At 42.3% G+C, this 22452-nt stretch overlaps 1 protein-coding gene across 6 annotated transcripts in view; it reads right to left on the reverse strand.

The window, feature by feature from the left end:
* CRACD (capping protein inhibiting regulator of actin dynamics) overlaps window positions 1–22452 on the reverse strand; it is a 226454-nt gene that overhangs the window by 28945 nt on the left and 175057 nt on the right. For all 6 annotated transcript variants that reach the window (XM_050947334.1, XM_050947335.1, XM_050947333.1 and 3 more), the window contains 3 exons: window positions 18074–18209; window positions 12996–13160; window positions 5840–5908 (listed from right to left, as the gene is read on the reverse strand). In XM_050947334.1, coding sequence (XP_050803291.1) covers window positions 5840–5908; window positions 12996–13160; window positions 18074–18209 — 370 coding nt within the window. The remainder of the gene's footprint in view (window positions 1–5839; window positions 5909–12995; window positions 13161–18073; window positions 18210–22452) is intronic.

Raw genomic sequence — 22452 nt, forward strand, 5'->3', positions numbered from 1 at the left:
AGACTAAATAATTCCAATTCCCTCAACCTCTCCTCATAAGTCATGTGCTCCAGCCCCCTAATCATTTTTGTTGCCTTCTGCTTTACTCTTTCCAATTTTTCCACATCCTTCTTGTAGTGTGGGGCCCCAAACTGGACACAGTACTTCAGATGAGGCCTCACCAGTGCCAAATAGAGGGGAAGGGTCACATCCCTCAATCAGTTGGCAATGCTTCTACTTATACAGCCAAATATGCCATTAGCCTTCTTAGCAACAAGGGCACACTGTTGACTCATATCCAGCTTCTCGTCCACTGTAACCCCTAGATCCTTTTCTGCAGAACTGCTGCCTAGCTATTCAGTCCCTAGTCTGTAGCAGTGCATGGGATTCTTCCGTCCTAAATGCAGGACTCTGCACTTGTCCTTGTTGTATAGGTCCCTCTGTATCCTATCCCTACCCTCCAGCATATCTACCACTCCTCCCAGTTTAATGTCATCTACAAACTTGCTGAGGGTGCAGACCACAGCATCCTCTAGATCATTAATTAAGATATTGAACAAAACTGGCCCCAGGACCGACCCTTGGGCACTCCGCTTGATACCAGCTGCCAACTAGACATGGAGCCATTGATCACTACCCGTTGAGCCCGACGATCTAGCCAGCTTTCTGTCCACCGTACAGTCCATTCATCTAGCCCATACTTCTTTAACTTGCTGGCAAGAATACTGTTGGAGACTGTATCAAAAGCTTTGCTAAAGTCAAGGAATAACATGTCCACTGCTTTCCCCTCATCCACAGAGCCAGTTATCTCATCATAGAAGGCAATTAGGTTAGTCAGGTATGACTTGCCCTTGGTGACTCCATGCTGACTGTTCTTGATCACTTTCCTCTCCTCTAAGTGCTTCAGAATTGATTCCTTGAGGACCTGCTCCATGATTTTTCCGGGGACTGTTCTTTTTATCTGGGCACTACTGAGGATGGCCTCCCTTATGCTCTCTACAGAGTCCTCTATGCTCTGTTCTGCAACAAATTCTATTTAGCTTTTGTTTGCACTAAGGGCTGTCTCAAGTGAGGGAGGTGACTCCTACCTTCCCTTCCCTGCAGACACATTCCTACATTCTCCTGATAAGGGTGCAGAGGGCTCCTCTCCACTCTCAGCTGTCTCTTTCTTCTCAGACCCTACTCTGGCAACTCAGGATATTCCCTCTTGCTACAGGTCACAATGTTAACAGCTTTGTCATTATGCCATTTCACACCAGCACATCAGCTTAAGAAATCCCGCATTCAAAGTACCCCTTAAACCATCCCACTCTAATTAAATGCTGGCTAAAGGCACAGTGCCTTTAAATTGCCTGAACACAAGGAATTCTACCTCCTCCCCTGGGAGCATATCACCATCCTTAATCACATCTCTCTTGACTAGAGAAATCTGGTCACCAGTGTCTCTCCACCCCAGCACACTTTACTATTTACCTTGATCTCCTTAAACTCTTTGTCTACCTCAAGGAGATCAGACCTGACAAAATTAACTGGAATCCCCTCTGTCACCACTTAAGTCTCCAACTCAAGAGTAGCTGCACTAACCTGGGAAGATCTGGCACTTTATTTGGACTCCCCATTACTGAGGTGCTGTTTCTTCATGGTTTCAAGAGACTACTCAAGTAGCACTTTCTTCAGCCGTGCCCTTGGGTTGGAGGCTGATAATTAGGGTTACCAGGAGATGACTAGTACTGGGGTGGTATGAGCTTAGTTCTCTCCCCACCCTCCTTTTCCTCAGGAATAAACCAGGGACCCCCTTATACCAGGCTTTCGCCCTTCTCTTGAGGACATGCACTCTATGAATGCTCTCACTTGTAGGTATAAATCAGCAGCATCAGCTGCAGCTTCCACAGTTACTGGGGACTTTTTTGTATTAACTTTTTTGAGATTTCTACACTTTAGGTGGTATGGCCCCTGGTGTAATTTGAAACCTTTTTAACACTGACCTCTTAAACAGACCATGCAACATAACATCATTTTCAGCCATATAACTGAACACTTGTAAAGCTTTACCAGTCAGTTTGAGGAGTAACACAGTCATTCTCTGGTCATCACGGATTTTATGTACCTTGCATATTCTTTTGAAAGTGGTCAAATATTCTTCAATGCTATCAGTCTCCTAGTGACTTGGGCAGAGTTTGTCCCAGCTGGTGATCCTTGGTGCGGAGTACCCATGGGGTAAAGATTCTGTCCTTGCATTTTCAGCTTTTTAAGCTCTGCTCTCTTTCCTTTTCTTGATCTTCACACTTTTGGTGTTCCAGCTTCAGTATTCTCTGGTGGGCCTCCTCTTGTGCTGCTTTCTCTGCCTCCTGCTGTTGTTCATATGCCTCCTATTTTTGCTTCTCTGTTACCACCTCCCTTTCCTGGGTTCTCTTTTATTTCCAGTTTTCTGATCTCTATCTTGACCAGCACTAACTGCATTGCTGTTTCAAAGGAAATTGTGCTAGATTGGTTCCTGCCCCTCCTTTGGGCTCAGGCACTTTTAATAGATTAATAATAAGTTCCTCCTGATACTTGTTATCTTCCAGGAACAAAGCTTTCATCCTTCCATATTTGATCTGTAGCATTTAAGACAAATTCTGCACAGTTTTGCCAGCTGATGCTTGTATGTTTAGCATATGTCTCTGATTTAATCATCCCATCCTTCCTTTGTTCTATTTCTCTTACCCAAAATATACAAATGGAAAATAACAAATTGTAATCTTTTACTTGAACTGTTTTCAATTTTCTGACTTTTGAGTTTTTTAGTATCTATTTTATTGGTATATAAGTGTTTGGAGTGTGATCCTTGGCTAACCAGCAAATGGGCTGTAGATCTTGCCAATTGTGCAACAGTGACACTTCCCAGGGAGTACTCAGGGTTGAGAGGCAGCTCGCTACCACGTACCCTTAGCGTGAGGAAGCCTTGTCTGTGCTTGCCAAGGGTCAGCTCCCAACTCCATCAGCCACAGACAACGCAAGCACCCCCACTGTCACACCCCAATCCCTGCATGTTCCCCTGGATCATCCAACTCCTGTTCCACCCTGGACACTTGCAGTATTCACAGATTTGCTGCTCCCAGAGAAGCAGTGGAGCCCAGATTACTAGCTGCACCTTAGATCATCACTCCACTTAACTGAGGTGATGGTTGCCAGGAGTGAAACCCTAGGAGAGACATGGGAAAAGAAGCTAATGGTTCGAGGGAAGGGTTAGTGAGTACTGAGAGAATAAGGTTCAAGCTCCAAGGGCTGAGCTCAGAGACTTGCTTGATTTGGGCATGCTCCCTGCTCTGCCACCAACAAGACCGTGCTGAGAAATCTGTGGGTGTGGGCTTCCTCACTGATGAGTTGAGCATTGTGGCAGGAGGCGCACTCCTTGCTGAGCCTGGCTGATGTACAGTGTGGGTACCCTAGCCTGGGTCCGACAGTGGCCTAAGGTCTATTCCATTAGGTGCTTTCTAAGGCGAAGTTCCTGTCCTTCCCAGGTGCAACTGAGGAATGAACGACAGATAGTGTGCCTTGCTACGCTGTGGGATTCCTTGAGGCAGTATAGACAGCACTGGTGCTCATTGCTGATCGAGAAGTAGCATGGGCAGGAAGCACAGATTTTGAAGCCCCAAGTCCTGGGTATAGTCTAATACCCAAAGCAGGGTAATGGAGGGAGAGGGCCTCCCCAGGTCAGGTAGACTAACTATAAAACACTAAAAACGATCAGATAAAACTTTAAACTCTAAAAACTTATAAAAACTATTTACAGATATCTTTATATATGTTGACAGATAAAAGAATAAAACCAAAGCTTTGGACACTGGACCAAGATCATGCAGTGGTGAGAAGGAACTGGGGAATGGTTGGTCCACCCCACCCTTTATGTCCTCGGTCAGAAGCATGAGGTGAGACAGGATGCATGTGTGGACCAATGAACACTGCTTTCAAAACTCTGCAGCTCTGGGTTCATGGAGCATATGTCTACCCACAGTGGAATACATATAGGGACCAGCACTCAAAGAAGAATTTCTAGTGTGGATACATAACTTCTTAAATATTATCCATACGTAACATTTCAGAATGATTATGATGACCACTGGGCTACTGACTCTTGATAGAGACCTTAGATACCACCCATTGGTTAACTTGATATGGATGCATCTGACCCTGGGATCCCTGTAAAATCCTATGCATTCCCTGTGCCCTCTACCAATTGGCACCAAGAGGTTCCTGCTTACAGTTTAAGCAGTAAAAAAAAGTTTATCTTCAGATGTGTTAATTTGTTAATAACTTTAAGAAAGAACTTGGTATTTTGTTTTAAAGAAACACTCAATGACTAAGGAAATAATTTTCACTCATACTAATTGGATACCCCAACTGGGGCATAACTAACATTTCAAATTTTTATAATTTCCTATTAATCAGCTATGAATACAGATTAGCAGCTAAAGTTTCAGCAGGGTCACATTTTTTAGTGTTGCCAACTCTCATGATTTTATCAGGGCTTTCACAATATTTTGATGTTTTTCTTTAAGCCCAACCTGGAGGCAAGTACTGATGAGAGACTCTCAGCTTTTATTTAGAAAAAAATTAAGTTTCTTGATTTCATGGTTGTGGAGAAAAGCTTGAAAATATTATGTGAGGGCACGCTGAAAGCTCAGAAAGCAGTAGAGAAATAACAAGAACCCAACATTTATTATTTTTTAAAATCTAAGGTTTGCTTACATATGGAGTGTTGTATTTCAGGTATCGTAGTTATTATGTTCAGCCTTTAGGCCTGAATCAGTTGAGTTGGACTTACTATTGATGAGTTTCCAAAGCTATATTTAATTGGTATAAGGCAACACTAAAGTAAACATTTCTCAAAACAGGTGTTGAGTTCTAAGCATAAAGTGACAAGTAAAATTTCTCCTTGTATATGAAAATCTCCTGTTGAAATCAGAGAATCAAATCAGAGCCCATTGGATTGCAAATATTTGGGCCCAGATACTGCAAATACTTATGCATGAGTGTAACTTCACTCATGTAGGCAGCTGCCATTAAACACAACAGGATTATTTTCATGAATAAGGTTGTACATATGAGTAAGTGTTTGCAGGACTGAGACTATTTCCAGCCATACTGAAAACACCTTGCACCCTGCAAAAAGAAAAAAAACAAACCTTACAATGCTTGGCTGAAGCACTGGTAGATGAATCTTACTGTATCTACTATAGGTCTTGCAACAGCAAATGCTGTTATATTGGGAAGATTACAAGTGAGTACACAAGAAACTAACCTTTACGAGGTGACAAAAATCAAAAGTCTCTCCACCTGGTCCATTTAGCTACCACTGTTAGATTGCAATTGGTGTGAACTCAGAAAAGGAGGGGAAGTCTTCTACAGAGGAAAAATTAGTATCTTTTTTTAAGACAGCTCTGAAATCCACAAAGGTTAAATGCTGGTTTATCAGAGAGCCAGTTGTTTAAAGATCTTGAAATATTTTGCATAGCCTTATTAAATTATATGTAGGCATAATAAAGTAATATAAGTACTTATGAAAATGATGGCTCTGCAATAATTTGAATGTTTGAAGAGCAGATGAGATGGAGCTATGTTCAGTTTTCTGTCATCAATAACCATGGAAACAGACTTCCCAGCTTCAGTCACTACTCATTTACCAGTGTCTCCTCAAATGCAGTACATGAGAATTGTAGTGTCACTGCAGTTTTGGATGAATTTTGGACAATAAAACTGAATACTGCAATAAAATAACTGGTGGTTTTCTAAAAAAATTAATTAAAACAAAGGAGGAAAAAGTAATAAAACAGAAAAGGATTTGATACAAATTCAATTAATTATTCATGTTTGTTACCTTTTTCTCTACTTCATGTCCTGTCCCAGGCACACTCATAGGGTTTAATGAGTCCAGATTCTCACTTAACTAGAAAATAAGATTAGCACAGCTAGATATTAGAATGTAAAGGATTTAATAAACATAATTAAAAGCTCTAGTGCAATCGCAAAGCGAGAGTGAAAAGGCCTATTAGGACTTTTCCTCCATCCCCACTAGCACTACAGGTCTGACGGATGCACAGTTCTGCTTCCTGGTGTAACATGGTTTTCTCTTCTACACTTTTATAATCTTATAGCTCTCTATAAAGAAGAGTCTGTAGATATCAGACTAGTAAGACCCAACAGGCTACACAGGCTAAATGATAAGAGTTCACACTTATTCTTAAACCTAATTATCTAAGTGCTAAACTCCAAAGCAAAATGCGACCTACCATGATTTCTAGCAGTTCTGAATACATTTTGTCAGATTTAGAATCAGTGTTTTAACTTGATTGAAGCATGGACCAGAATAAAATGGAATTAAGAGTCCCATCCTCTCTTAGGGTACGTCTACACTACGGGATTATTCCAATTTTACATAAACTGGTTTTATAAAACAGATTGTATAAAGTCGAGTGCACGCGGCCACACTGGGTTGAGAGCCCAGTGGCTGATGGGGCAAAAATCATTGTCACGGGTGGTTCTGGGTAAATGTTGTCAGTCATTCCTTTCTCCGGGAAAGCAACGGCAGACAATCATTTCACGCCCTTTTTCCCTGGATTGCCCTGGCAGATGCCATAGCACGGCAACCATGGAGCCCGTTCAGCATTTTTTTTTACAGTCACCGTATGTGTACTGGATGCTGCGGACAGAGGCGATACTCCAGCGCTACACAGCAACATTCATTTGCTTTTGCATGATAGCAGAGACGGTTACCAGTCGTTCTGTACCGTCTGCTGCCAGTGTAAATTGGCAATGAGATGACGGTTATCTGTCTTTCTGTACTGTCCGCTGCTATCATGGGTGCCCCTGGCTGAGATCAACCGAGGGCGCAAAAGCAAAACTGGGAATGACTCCCTGAGTCAATCCCTTCTTTATGGTTTCTAAAAATAGAGTCAGTCCTGCCTAGAATATGGGACAAGTGTACCAGAGAACCAGTGTATCAGAAAGCACAGCTGCTCCATGTCAGATCCAGCAGAAATGATGAGCAACATGCCATTCACGGGGGGTGCCCCTGCAACAACCCCACCTGTTGCTTCCCTTCTCCCCCAACCTTCCTGGGCTACTGTGGCAGTGTCCCCCCCATTTGTGTCATGAAGTTATAAAGAATGCAGGAATAAGAAACACTGACTTGTTACTGAGATAAAATGAGGGGGAGGCAGCCTCCAGCTGCTATGATAGTCCAGGCAGGACATTAAGCGGTGCAGAGGAGAGGAGCCCAGCATCCTGCTGCTATGATAGTCCAGAGAGTACAGAATCTTTTCTTTACACAGGAAAGGGAGGGGGGCTGATGGAGCTCAGCCCTCAGTAGCTATGATGAGGACAGTTACCAGCCGTTCTGTCCCATCTACTGGGAATGACCAGGAATCATTCCTATTTTTACCCAGGCGCCCCCGGCCGACCTCACCTGAGGCAAGCCAGGAGCACTCACGGGCTGATGGGGACAATGGATATCAGTCATATTGTACCGTCTGCCACCAGGGAGGGGAGAGGAGCGGATACTGCTCTTCACTGCTGCAGCATCGCGTCTACCAGCAGCATTCAGTAGACATAGGGTGACATTGAAAGAAGTCAAGAAACGCTTTCTTTCCCTTTTCTTTCAAGTGGCGGGGGGGGGGAGCGGAGTAAATTGATGAGCTATTCCCTGAACCACGCCGGACAATGTGTTTGAACCTACAGGCATTGGGAGATCAGCCAAGAATGCAAATAGTTTTTGGAGACTGCTGTGGACTGTGGGATAGCTGGAGTCCTCAGTACCCCCTCCCTCCCTCCCTAAGCGTCCATTTGAGTCTCTGGCTTCCTGTTACGCTTGTCACGCAGCACTGTGTAGCCTGTAGATTTTTTCAAACGCTTTGGCATTTCGTCTTCTGTAACGGAGCTTTGATAGAACAGATTTGTTTCCCCATACAGTGATCAGATCCAGTATCTCCCGTACGGTCCATGCTGGAGCTCTTTTTGGATTTGGGACTGCATCACCACCCGTGCTGATCAGAGCTCCACGCTGGGCAAACAGGAAATGAAAATCAAAATTTCTCGGGGCTTTTCCTGTTTACCTGGCCACTGCATCCGAGTTCAGATTGCTGTCCAGAGTGGTCACAGTGGTGCACTGTAGGATACTGCCTGGAGGCCAATACCGTCGATTTGCGGCCACACTAACCCTAATCCGATATGGTAATACCGATTTTAGCGCTACTCCTCTCATTGGGAAGGAGTACAGAAACTGATATAAAGAGCCCTTTATATCGATATAAAGGGCCTCGTAGCGTGGATGGGTACAGCGTTAAATCGGTTTAACGCTGCTAAAATTGGTTTAAACGCGTAGTGTAGACCAGGCCTTTGACAGAAATTATCTACATAGAGGAGTGGAAATACTGCATTTCACCCAATGCTTCCTGTGAACGCCTTTCCTCTGGAGCCAAATGGGATCCACAGAAAGGCAGGCCCCTTTGACCTCTTAGTTCCATCAGTAAGGGTTCATTAGGGCTGCAAGAGTGGTGCTGTCCAGGGCTCTCCTAAATGCTATCTGCCATTAGAACCCATCTTATGGGAGTGGATTCTAAGCCATGGAGGAGCAACTGCATTACTTCCTGAAGACTCCAGGAACTTCATTATTAACCACTTGTACTAGTATAGCACCTAGAGGCCCTAACCAAGAGTGTGCTGTGTGCTGTACACACATGCGGTAAAATAAAGTCCCTGTCCCAAAGAGCTTACCATCTAACTAGACAAGGCACCCAAAGGGTAAGAGGAAACCGAGGCAAAATACTTTTCGCACGGTCGGTAGCTAAGGCAGGAACAGAACCCAGGTCTACTGTATTTTTGTCCAATGCCTTATCCACAGATCAACTTGCTTTGCTTTGGTGGGGAAAATTATTCAGTGAAACTTGACCTTCATCCCCTTCCCAATCCCCCTCCTTGTGCCCTCCAATTCCATGGAGCTGGAGTGGTCTTCAGTAGGGCCAAGAGGGAATCAATGGACACCATGCCATGGAGGCAACACTCCACTATGCTCTGTCCCCCAAAAGCAATCCCTGTGTGCAAGGTGTTCTCTGCACGGGAAAGTACTGAGGCCCTAAATTTGGTATTACTGTATCATTTATGGGCATTAACTTAACAGTCTTTCTTTTTATAATTGTTCTTATGTTTATGCATTATAGAGCACATTTAAGTGATTCCTTTTAGCTAGGAGCTTGTGAAGCTTTCTGTGATACGAATTATAGCCTATTTGCATCTTTGATATAAAATGACTGGCTTGATTTTTAATCCCATGTTTATCAATTCTGACATACTGTATTTTATGTATTCTTTGTGATTCTCCTTTATGACTTATTAGCAGATATTAGTATATATCCTTGAAATTAGCATTTCAAACACATGCCAAATCAAATTGAGAACGGAAGCCATTAAGCCAATTTACCTATACAATAATAATGAAAAACTACATGGCATATAAGAAATACAGCACCAACACTTAGCACTTCTTCTAATCTGTAGCTCTCCAAGTGCTGCACAAAGATGCATATGCCTTCTTATTCCCTGTGTACAAATGGAAGCACAAAGAGGATACAAAGGCTTGAACTACACTAGAAAATTAGGTCGGCATAACTACACCACTCCAGGTGTGAAAAATCCAAAAGATTTTTATATCAGGTGCTAAAGCTCAAGTGAGTAGATGGACATGTCAAATAGTGCAAAACAAACAAACAAACAAACAAAACAGATACAAAGATGTGAATTCTTTGGAAATCCTTTCCCAGGCAGAGTTTGCTCTATATGATTCAGTATCTGTACTGAAGGTAAACAGGGAGTGCAGAATGAAGGAGAAAAGGAAAATCAGCAAACGTTGAGGAATTTGGTGGAGCCTGGCTCTGGGCATGTGCACATTTGGGGAGTGTAGTATGTCTTCTCCTCTAATGGCTCTGTGTAGGGGCATGGCAACAGCTGAAAGCTGGTGAAATGTGGTATGAAGCCAACCAGTGGTAGAGTATGAGTACCCACTGCAGCTCTGGCATGCTCTACCTGAGATGCCTTGGGAAGAATTCTGGCTGAGCCAACCCAAATTCCTCCTCAGGTTGCAACATAGTTCCTCTGAACCTTCCTCCAGCAAGGGCTGTGACTTAAAAACACGATCTGGCCCTCAAGCTTTAGTCAAACATCCTACTGCAAGGGTAGGGATGTAGGATGGGAGGTGGAGAGCCAAATCTTCTTGCAGGGAACCCATGGGTCAGATAGGAAAATACTGAGAGACACACAAACCCTACCTCCTGTGCAGCCCTAGGGGGTACAAACACAGTGGAAACAATACATTTCTGCTGCGCAGGAGAGCCAGGAATCTGAGATCTCAATTAAGGGGACTCCAGAATGCACTTCAGAGAGCAGAGCTTAACTTCACAATAGTGCGGGGGGTTGGGGGAGGGCTTTGTGGACAGACTGGCACTCTACATTCCACTGTGAATTAGTGGGAAGAGATTCCATGTTCCTCAGCCACCCACTGCACAAAGCTTCTTTGCTAGGGCATTGTGTAAGGGATCCAAATGTCACTCAGTGTGCTCAAAGTTGACAGAGAAAGGTGCTAGTACATTTGGAAGTGCTACTATTTGTTGAGGATTTGTGTAGTGAAGGAGGGCTGCAGTATTTGCCATTTTCATTAATAGCATCATAATTTTTTTTTAAATGGATAGATACAGTACTTTCCAAATACACAGGGAAATTATGTCCATGCTCTCAGGAATTTACAGTTTTAAATATACAGAAAAAACACAACTGATAAATGCTCAGGTGGGAACAGATGCTTTCCTTCTGCCCAGAGGGTATGTTTACACAGCAGCTGGGAGCCTGCTTCCCAGTGTAGATATTGTCTGCTTGAGCTAGTATGCTAAGAATAGCAGCATGGCTGCAGAAACACAGGTCGTAGCTCGGGCTACCTACCCGAGTACATACCTGGGGCTCAGCCCAAGCTACTGCCTGTGTGGCTGCAGCCACACTGCTATTTTCAGTGTGTTAGCTCAGCAGAACCAGGCCTGGTCTACACTAGAAAATTAGATCAGCATAGCTATGTTGCTCTGGGGTGTGAAAAATCCACACCCTCAAGCAATGTCATTAAGCTGCCCTGTATCCCTGTCTAGACAGTGCTAGGTTGATTCTTCCGTGGACCTACCTACTGCTCCTCAGGGAGGTGGTAATGTATAACAGTGGTCTCCAAACTTTTTATGCACAAGATCACTTTTTGAATTTAAGTGCAACCCAGGATCTACTCCACCCCTTCCCTGAGGCTTGGCCCCACTCCCTCAATCCCACCTCCCTCCATTGCTCGCTCTTCCCACCCTCACTCACTTTCACCAGGCTGGGGCAGGGGGTTGGGGTGTGGAAGGGGGTGCGGCCGAGGGGTTCAGAGTGTGGGAGGGGGTTCCGCGCTGAGCTTGGGGCAGGGGGTTGGGGTGCAGGAGGGGATGAGAGGTGCAAGCTCTGGGAGGGAGTTTGGGTGAAGGTGGTGGCTCCACGGTGGGCAGAGTGTTGGCGTGCAGGAGGGGAATCTCAGGGCTGGGTCAGGGGGTTGGAGTGCGGGAGAGGGTATGGGATGCTGGATCCAGGAGGGGGCTTGGCTGGGGCAGCAGGTTTGGGGTGCAGGAGGAGGTTTGGGGTGCAGGCTCTGGTTGGGGGCTGGGGTGTGGGAGGGAATTCAGGGTGCTGTCTCCAGGAGGGGGGTTTGGGTGCGGGCTCCTGCCCTGGGCCTACACCACTCTTGGAAGCGGCCAGTACATGTCTGTGGCCCTGGGAGTGGGCCCACGGCTCCGTGCACTGCCCCGCCCTGCAGGCATCGCCCACGCAGCTCCCTGTTCCCGGCCAATGGGAGCTGAGGCGGTGGTGACTGCAATCAAGAGCAGCACACGCAGACACGCCCCTCAGGGATCGCAGGGACGTGCTGATCACTTTCAGGAGCAGTGCAGGGCCAGGACAGGCAGGCAGTCTGCCCTTAGCCCCACGGCGCTGCCGGACTTTTAGTGGCAGGAGATTGTGATCGACTGTCAGAGGCTCCAGGATCGACCAGTTGATCACGATCTACCAGTTGGTGACCACTGACCTATACCGATGGGAGAACCCCTCCTGTCAACATTGGTAGAGTCTATGCTGAAGCACTACAGTGGCAAAGCTGCAATGCTGCAGCTATGCCACAGTGGTATTTTAAATGTAGATAAGCCCCTAGTGTGCATCAGCCTACCTGTGCTGAAAGCACATGCCTAGCTGCTGTGTCAAGTACCTGTAGACTGCCCAATATGCCCAGTATGTCAGAGGCTTGGGAGGTACAGTGGTTTGAGCATTGGACAGTCAGTCAGTATGCCTGGGTTCTATTCTCAGTCTGCCAAAGGCAAACTGGTTTAAGCTCCAATCCCTCTCACACAGGATTTTCCCTGTGGGCTGCTATGCATCACCTGTGCACAACATCCCACTCTGGGAAATCCAATATTCTCTGTCTCTCACCAGCCTTTTCTTGACCTTAAGAGAGATGCTATGTTTGCCACCTGCTCTGTGGGAAGTCAGCCTTTAGAATAGTTAATATGGGAGGCCTCCCTCCCTCCCAGGACACCAAGTACATCACCCCCAGTGCATATACTTGTCATTAGTCTAGGGCACAGAATTTGAAAGATCCTACTAAATCTGTGTGTTCACACATAAAAAGCCTGCTGCTCTGGCTTACTGGACACTGCATCTATGCCCCAGTGAGTTCTGTGCTTTCAATAACAGTGTGATGTAAAAAGCGACAAAGAGTCCTGTGGCACCTTATAGACTAATAGACGTACTAGAGCATAAGCTTTCGTCTGATGAAGTGGATATTCACCCACGAAAGCTTATGCTCCAGTACGTCTGTTAGTCTATAAGGTGCCACAGGACTCTTAGTCTGGATCTGTAAAAAGCGACAAACACGGCTACCTCTTTGAGTGTGATGTATTGAATATGTGTCCATTTAAAATGCTTACTTTATTATCACTGTCTGAGAGCACTGTGTCCTGTTGAGTCTCAATCTCCATTGGGCTACTGAGTAACAAGTCCTCTTCTAAACTAGCATTTGCCTCCTCCATTGTCCTCTCAGAAATTGTCATTTGTGGTGGTTGTCCAAATTTAATAGTCTTGGACAACTGTTGCTGAAAAACAAGAAAAAAAATATTTATGTCACAAATGAAATAAGTTAACTCTACTGCACATTCTCTCACCCCCCATGGAATCTGCATAGTCTGCAAACAATTTGAAATACACAGGCTGATTACCCGGGCTAAAAAGCAAACTAACTCCAGATTCAATAGCTACCGCAACAAGGCAGAGAAAAGGAAGCATAATTATCAGTAGTAACTCTTGTCATCCTCAATCAAGAGTTAAAGATTCTTGCTGTTTTATTACGATTTTCATGTTTTCTGGAGTCATGTGGACACATCAAAATCAAGCTTTCATTAAAACAAAAACAAAAAGGTATATTTCTAGGCTTTATGGTTGCAAGAAAATCTTGCATTCATGACCCAAGTACATCCTCAAAGGTCACAACTCAGAAGGCCATAAAAAGAACCCTATATTTATTATATTTTTAAAAAATCTCACAGTTATGGGAACCAGACATGATTTTTAAATGTTTGAGGATTGGCAATACTGCACATTAAAGTAACCTGATTTTCAGAGAACGCAGGGCATCTAGCCTCTTAAAAATCAGGCCCCTTTAAGGTATATCAGGTTGAGCTCCCAAAAATTCAGTTACCAAAGTCATTAGTAACTTCTGCAAATCTTGACCAGATATACTCCCACTGCAGATCCCCTTCTGCCATGCCACAAGACTATTGGTGTACAAGACAGCCCAGAAATCCCACAGTGACGCTCTGCAGAGGGTAATGTCATGAAGGAGAACTATAACACAATACTGTTAGATCAACAGAAAATGTAAGTTTTGTAGCTTTTCCATCATTCAACTTTTCCTTTTCCGTTTCCCTTTTTTCTTTTCATTTAATCCTGTTTCTTGTCCAGAGATGATTTAAAATCTTCTCTCTGAAATACTACAAATAAAAACAATGACGAGTCCGGTGGCACCTTAGAGAATAACAGATTTATTTAGGCATAAGCTTTTTTTGTTCAAGTATGGCTACTTTTAAATCTGTTATAGAATGACCAGGGAGATCGAAGTGTTCTCCTACTGGCTTTTGTATGTTACCATTCCTGATGTCCGATTTGTGTCCATTTATTCTTTTATAGGGAAAAAAAAAGAATAAATGGACACAAATCAGACATCAGGAATGGTAACATACAAAAGCCAGTAGGAGAACACTTCGATCTCCCTGGTCATTCTATAACAGATTTAAAAGTAGCCATACTTGAACAAAAAAAGCTTCAGAAACAGACGGAAACAGCAGAACTAAAATTCATTTGCAAATTTAACACCAGTAATTTGGGCTTTAATAGGGACTGGGAGTTGCTGGCTCATTACAAAAGCAGCTTTGCCTCTCCTGGAATTGACACCTCATCTGTTATTGGGAGTGGACTACATCCACCCTGATTGAACTGGCCCTGTCAACACTGGCTCTCCACTTGTGAGGTAACTCCCTTTTCTTCATGTGTCATTATATAATGCCTGCATCTGTAACTTTTACTCCATGCATCTGAAAAAGTTGTTTTTTTACCTACGAAAGCTTATGCCCAAATAAATCTGTTAGTCTTTAAGGTGCCACTGGACTCCTTGTTGTTTTTCTGGATACAGACTAACACGGCTACCCCCTGATACTATAAATAAAGCAATCTTGAATTGCACCAAGGATAAAGTTAACAAAACAAGGAGCATTTTATGGATGTCTAGAGACTGAGCCTGTGCCTGGTCCTTTGTGGCAGTAATGACTTCGGCTTACACAGAGATCACAGAATAAGATCCTCCTTTACTGTACAGAAATTAATTTCTGTTATGTATGCCTAAAATAATCAAATGTATGAAAGACAACATATTTTTAGCATGAGATTTAGAAGAAGTAATGAATAGGAAAGAGGACACTTTAGTATTTGATTTTCTTTCTGAATATTTACAGGAACCACACCCAGTGAAAAGAGATAAGACTATGTGGTAATTTTCTTACTCCCTCTCAAGGACAGGAAATTCTCCAAAGAGGATCTCCCTATCACTGTGAAAATCTCCACAAAGGAATGCTTATAGCAGGGATTCAAGCGTGTAACTTCCCTTCATGTGAATGTCAATTACAAGCAGGCCGGCTCCAGGCACCAGTTCATGCTTGTGGTGGCAGATTCTAAGGGGCGGCATTCCGTCCAATCCTAGGGCAGTACGGCCGCCCCAACTTTTTTTTTGTTCGCCACTCTGGCTGCTCTGTAGGGGGCGGCAGCGCGGAGGAGGGGAGCGCCCTGCTGGGAGCTGGCTGTGCGCTCCAGCTGCCCCAGCCGGTGCCAGGTCTGCAGCAAGCCCAGCAGCCCGCGTCCTACCCTCCCCGCTGACTGGAGTGGCGCAGAGCCCTCCCGGCAGGTGGTGCGGCGGGAGGGGATGAGTGGTGAATGCCCTGGCTGAAGGAAGTCCTGGCTGCCCCCTTTCTCTCTCTACCTCGGATTTACACACCCTCACTGAAATTAACAGGAATTCCACATGCAGAACAAAACAATGGCCCTGTGAGGGTATGATCCAGTAAATTGCTGTGTGCCCTCAACTCTCGCTGATTTTAGTGGAAACTGAATCAGAACCTAAATATTCATTTAGTAATTTCTTTCTTAAATTAAAAAAGAACCCTTAATTTAGGGCCAGACTTCAATACCCTTACAACAGATAGTCGTCTTGCTCTGAGTAGCCCCATTGGAGCCAGTGGGATGACTCTCAGAGTGAGGTATTCAATGTGAGAATCTGACTGTCAGTGAGAAAATATGTCTCTCTGGATCTATTGCTTACAAAATGTGCCTGTTTATATACAAATTCCAGTGTTGAGGAATAGAGGGATGGATGGGGTGCCTTGTAATGCACATATTATGACATTTGACATGTACAAACTGTGCTATGAACACTGGAAGATGCCTATGAATAGAGCTATTGTAGAGAATGGTATGTGCAATAAAAGAGAAGCTGTATCTTATTTGTTCAGATTAAAGAATTGTATTGTAATCTGGAATGTTTGAGAACTGTGCTGTAAAAAAATGCCTATCCATATGTATGAGGGTTTTTTTTTATTGTTTTATTGAGATTCCCAAGAGGTAGAACATTTGTGCTTTGTGGTTCATATGTAGTTTTCAAAATTACTCCCAAAATTAAAGGTTTATTCACTCAGATTTATAAAAATTAGTTTGAAGGCTGAAAATCTACAAATGCCCACATTTCTGCATGGAGCTGGCTTCCTCAAGGCACAGAACGCTCTTTTCTGTAGTTAGTCCTAGCATTTTTAAATACATTTATTGTAACTGAATAAACTCCATTAAAACCTTTCCACTTGCCAATTTTCTTTCAATGTTTTAAATCTCCAAGAGCTGATGTTAAGTGCTAAATGTCAAAATCCCAAACAGCTCATTATTACTTTGTCATCTGAAAGTGAGATGCAGACAAGGAAAAGATTATGTTCTCTTTACTAGTTTATGGTATTTTCCTGTTGAATCAAGAATCTGAAAGGCTGTATATACAATAGTCTCCTGAGATATGTTTAGAATGATTCCAAATTTCCTGTATCGCTATGTTTTCTGGCTACCTAATTCTAAAAGCTACCTGCCATTTGTAAGTATCATCATGCATTGCTTTTCATATCTATTCTTTTCTCAACGCAACAATGTATTTTTAATTAACATTAAGAGATCTATGCCTCTCCTGGCTGGTGAAAGCCAGTGAAGAAAAACTATACTCACTATTAATGGGAATTCTTAATGCTTCCTTCTAAGAAGCACACCTGTCAACTCCTTGAACCATGAAAAAGTCCAAAAGAAGCCAGTTACTTGACCCTGAAGAATTTTCCAGCTACTATCCTGTCTGGCATCACAAGTGGGCACAGTTTGGTTTGTGAGCAGAGGTTAGAGGAATACAATTAATTTCCCCTAAACCTTCAATTCAACTCCTGTGAGTGGGCAGTTACACAGCACTGATAAGCTCTCAAAGTCCTGCCCCAACATGTCCTGTGCCCACTGTAAAAATGGATTAATTTTTGAAAGGTAGTTCTTCTTCAGCTCTTCCAAAGTCCAGTTAGGAATATGGAGAGAATCTTTCAAGTATATTACAGAGCACAAAATTAATGAATGCATTAATGGGATGGGAATCACGGAAGGCAGGCATGAAAGGAGGGCTGGTAAGTAATTTCTTAACAGTAGGGTATGGTTTTATTTAAGAAGGACGCCATTTACGTATTCATTTATTTTGAAGAACTGAATGCATCTGAAATGCAGGTGGACTGGCGAAAGAGCAGTGGCAAGTTTCCTCCAAGAGCCTTGTTTTGTATGCATTTAGAACCCCATGGACAAAAATGGAAGGCAAATGAAAAGTAAGACCTTTGGGGATTGACTATTTCTATATCTTGCAAAAAGTCTAATGCATTTGAAAAACAATGGGAAAGTATACAAACAAACGGAATCAAGAAACCAATGGACATCAGTTAAGTGACTAAAAGGCAAGGACTAACTGGGGAAATATATGAGGGCAAAAGAGGAAAAATATTTAAATGACAACAAAAAACACAAAGGAAATGTTTGAGTTGTATTCCGTTATCTTCCTCTGAGTGTAATTTCTTAGGCCATGACTCCGCAGGCTGGTCCAGGGGGGTCAACACATACATCCACAGGGAGTCCCGTCCCCCGCTGTACACTTTAATGGAGCACCACATGGTGCAGGGTGCACGTATTTACTTACAGGATTGGGGCCAGAGGTTGTAAAGGGAGATCCCCAGCTCTCCAGATCTCCACTGCAGCTATGCTAATTTACAGCAGCTGAGGATCTGCCCCTAAGTTCTTCAGGGAAGCAACCAGTCGTCTTACAAGCTTAGCATGCTATGGCACATGATGAAAACATTTTTTTTTTTTTAATCATTTTCACCTGCATAGTCACGTGCTTGTTCCTTCTTACCTGAAGGGTTTTGGCTTTGCCTAGGATTTTGTCCTGTGACATTGCTTGGACTGCCTGCTCATTCTCTGCTTGCCCATCAGGTATAAAAATACTGTCATGGGAAAAGGCTCGAGTGCCCATAGTATAGTTGGAGGACCTGAAATGCAATTCATATACACAGTACTTAATTTTATAAAGATACCCCAAATGATTCCTGCAGTTCATTCTTACAGTAACTCCCCTGGCCTATATCCTTCTCTCTGTTCTCTTCTACCTAGATATTTATTCTATCCTCATCACTGTAGTATCTGAGTGCCCTGCAGTAGTGCATTAAGCAACATGTCTGACATCTGTCACAAATGGTTCATTCTCTCTCACCCACTGGCCAGAGGGAGAACTGTGTGCAGAACAGAGTGGTTGTTTTGGTAGGATTTTATTGATTTGATTTTTTAAACACACACATCCTATATTATATATTAAATGCTACTTAATGATATTTCTTTCCGTATTGAACATTGTCACATGAACCATTTGGTCAAGAAGAAAAGGCCAAGAAATAAAACTGGGACTTTTTTCCTCATGTGTACACACTGACCCTAAAAGAAAGAAATTAACTTTATCAGAAGTGATTAGTAATATTTTGTAAAGCACAAGCAGTTTTAATTGAAAGGAAAAATAATTCATACTTGAAATTCTTCCTGCCCTAGTCTGAAATGGGATGGTCCATGAGATAAATTTTTGCACACAAGTAGCTTTTGTTTCCAAAGAGACCTGTTGAAATTGGAGACAGGCCATATGCTCATAATAAAAACTCTAACCTTATGAAACTCATCTGGTTTTGTTACATTTATGAAAAAGCTTCCAGACATCTCAAGGAAGTCTGGGCATAGTATTAATTTAGAATTTCACATAAAACCACACAAAACCTGCAGAGGGGTTATTTGTTTTTTGTTTTGTTTTGTTTTTTGGGCAGGGGTGAGGTTAAGTGCAAAACCAGGTGAACCATGGTGGTATCAATTGAATTTTTCTTTGAGTTTTTCATTTGCCTGAACCAGAAACTTGAAACAAAACTTAGGGGAAGTGAACCCACCCATAGTATAACCAAAGCCAATCTTCATGCGAAACTGCCAACTTCTCCCCACCTCTGGCTGCTGGATTATTCATCTAACTGAGTGATCTCATTGACTAGTTATGAAAATAAGATTTCCTGGACATTGCAAACTCCAAATTCTATCTCAAGACAGGATCCAGGAATGGAGGAGTAAGGTGGATTGTTACACGATGAAGAGAGAGAGAAGTCTAGTGATTTCAACAGGGAACTAGAAATTAGGTGGTCCTTAATGCTAATCCCGGTTCTGATGACGATTGCTTCTGTGATCTCAGTTTTTTCCATCTGTAAACTTGGGATAATACAGGAGTGTTGAGAAGTTAAATTGATGTTCATGAAAACCCCTGAATGTGAACATTGCTATAAGGGTACACCCTACGTTTTATGATGATGATGGATGTGAACTGTGATAGAGAACATTGTGCTAATTTCTTATTTCCCTCTGACTGCTCTGTGGCTGCGGTGTACCAAGGAGCATATTTAAAAAGTCTGCCTTCGTGTAGTAACTTGGCAACTAGAATAGTATACAATGAGAAAAGTTTGCCTCACATGAAGGCATCACTTACTGTAACACAGAGGAAGCCAATGCACTCTACTTGCCTACTTCTAAAGAACTGCATTGCTGAAGTCAATTATCTGAAAGGCCAGAAGCCTCTTACATATCAGCACCAATGTAGGATTGCTTTGATACAAAAGATGATAACCATCACTTGCTAAGTCACCAAATGCCTGTACTAGAGGGTAGCAGCTTCTATACAATTCCACGCCACTTGGATTAGTAATATATATGGAATACTCTCTTATGTCACTGCTAAATACCACAGAAACATGTGGATTTACATAGAGATGGTATCCAAGGGAATATCATTTTGCTAACAAGTTAATTCTATGTCGTCTTAATCCACAAGAAAGGAGATTAACCAAAAATAAAAGTGTCCTTATTTGCTTCTTTACAATGTATAAAGAAAACGTGATTTTTTTAAAGATTTTTTTTTTATATTAGAAATTCATACCATGACTAGCTTGGAATATTTTATGGCAAGTGGAAAACAAGTAAAATAAAGATATCACAATAATCAAGTGTGGAAAAATAGCCTGACGGTTTAAAACTTCAAAAAGGAATTGCCATTTTGGAAAAAAAATGTTTTTGTTAAAATATCCAATCATCCTGTTCCTTCGAATTAAGATGTGAAGGCAGAAAACTATGCATATTTTGAAAACTTCAACAAGTCTTCTAGGAAAACCAGGGAAAACCAGAATTGACAGTCCTGGTGTTTCTAGAGTAAAACACAAATAAAAACCCTTTACATTATACAATATAAAATATTAAATGCGCTGTTCCCACCTCCCTCCCCCCATGCTTTGTAATGGTTTTTAAGTTTTCAAAATAGTCGTATTCAGCTGTTGAGAAAGTTTGCTGGGAATGTATTTAATGTAGCCTAATATCATTACTTAACTCCATGGGCACAATTCTTATATTTTAAAAATTAAAATAAAGATTTACTAATAACCAAATACCACTACATTTTCTGTTCGTATCAGATGTTATAATAAAATTTCTTACAGGCAAAGTGCAAAGGGGTTTAAAATATATACATATATATACAGATTATTTTAAACCCAATAAATCATTAATAAAGCTTTTTGGGAGTGCGGGGGAGCCCAACTCATTAAACTGTTTCCCCCCATGTAGACAAATCAAAACTGAAGCAACTCATATTTTTATTAAAAATTAATATTTGAACAGCACATTGCATTTGAAATAATTGAACAAATGTAGAGCAGTTCAATATTTCATAACACTTTCACCCAGGAAACAAATACAACAGTTCATTTATGCTATGCACCTATTCTAGATAAAATAATTCCATGGCCTTTCCCTGTTTACCTAATAAAGGTACATGCATGCCTGTTTAGGAATCTATAGCAGAGACTCAATTAAAAAAATCTTTTTAAAAAACAAATCCAACCCTTCTTTGAATGTCTGATATTGCATCGTTAAGGAACAAGAGAGTGCTGCAGAACCACTTCTCTAGAGAGCCTCAGGAAACTAGCACCTAGTGTCTTTCTGCAGACCACCACCAAGTGGTCCATGGACCACAATTTGAGAACCTCTGCTCTAGAAAAAGTCTGGACCCGGTTGGGCCAACTTCTGAAGCCATGTGACACAAAAAGTTTTTGATATGAAACCCAGAGAAATTTGGTAGTGTTGACTGAATTTCCCCTATGACTAATTTGGACTTGTTTGAACTAGAAACACAGGGAGGCAGTTTATGGGCTCACACAATCCATAATCAAAGAAACTGTGCACGTTGAAACATTACAAACAGAAACCACCATCCTTTTCACAAATCTAACATGAAGCAGCTAAGAGGAACGTGTACAGCACTGCTCAAAGCAGGGCTAATGGGCATTTTCATTTAGTATTTACTCTTGTCAATTGAGATGAGTGCTGGATTAAGGACACATCACCCCACTCATATACTGTGCTTTAAGGGCCCATCCCCACCCACGTTTTTCTAGTAGCAGCATTATTCAGTGACCATTGACTTTGTTTCTCAGCCACCCACCGTGGACATGCACTGTCTCCTCCATTTTCTTTTTCATCAGCATTCTCTCCCCCGAGAGAAGTTTTTAGACTCCACGTTTTTAGTTAAACCAGGTCACGTTTATTCCCAATCCATACCTGTTCATTTTAAGGATATTCACATGGCAAATTAAAAGATAATGGTAACATTTCAAGCACTAAAAGGGTGTGAAGAATTGTTTTCAAATCAGGATTTGTATACGTCCTTGCTTTACTTGCGAGTCAGATAACAAGTAAGCAATATTGATTTCTCAGTTGCAGCTGTGCAAATCCATCAGCCTTCCATACATTTGTACAAGTTTAATTTAGGGCTTTACTTGAAGACAATGGTTTGCATTGATCTTTTTGGGAGCCTGCAAAATCATCAATTACAGATGCAGCCACATGAGAAGGGAAGAGCCCAATCTAATTCTCAGAGTGCAGGTTGAATTTGAAGGGCTGTTGATTAGATTTTATTTTATTTTATTTTTTAATTTGTAAACTGAACAAGCTCCAAATTACTGGAACACAATACAACATGGAGACCCAAAATGCCATTTCTGTAGAGCCAGTTTTCATGCCTGAACTGCAGTTTAAGCATGGTTAAAATACCGTTTGTCTAGCCCTGGGACCAACCATGGTATAACCAGGTTAAAAACTGTGTTCTAGCCTAAATTTCAACTTGGGTAGAACATCTTTATACATTAGTATAACCTGTTTTTTCCA

Source organism: Gopherus flavomarginatus, chromosome 3 (genome assembly GCF_025201925.1).
Source record: "Gopherus flavomarginatus isolate rGopFla2 chromosome 3, rGopFla2.mat.asm, whole genome shotgun sequence".
NCBI classification, from domain to species: domain Eukaryota; kingdom Metazoa; phylum Chordata; order Testudines; family Testudinidae; genus Gopherus; species Gopherus flavomarginatus.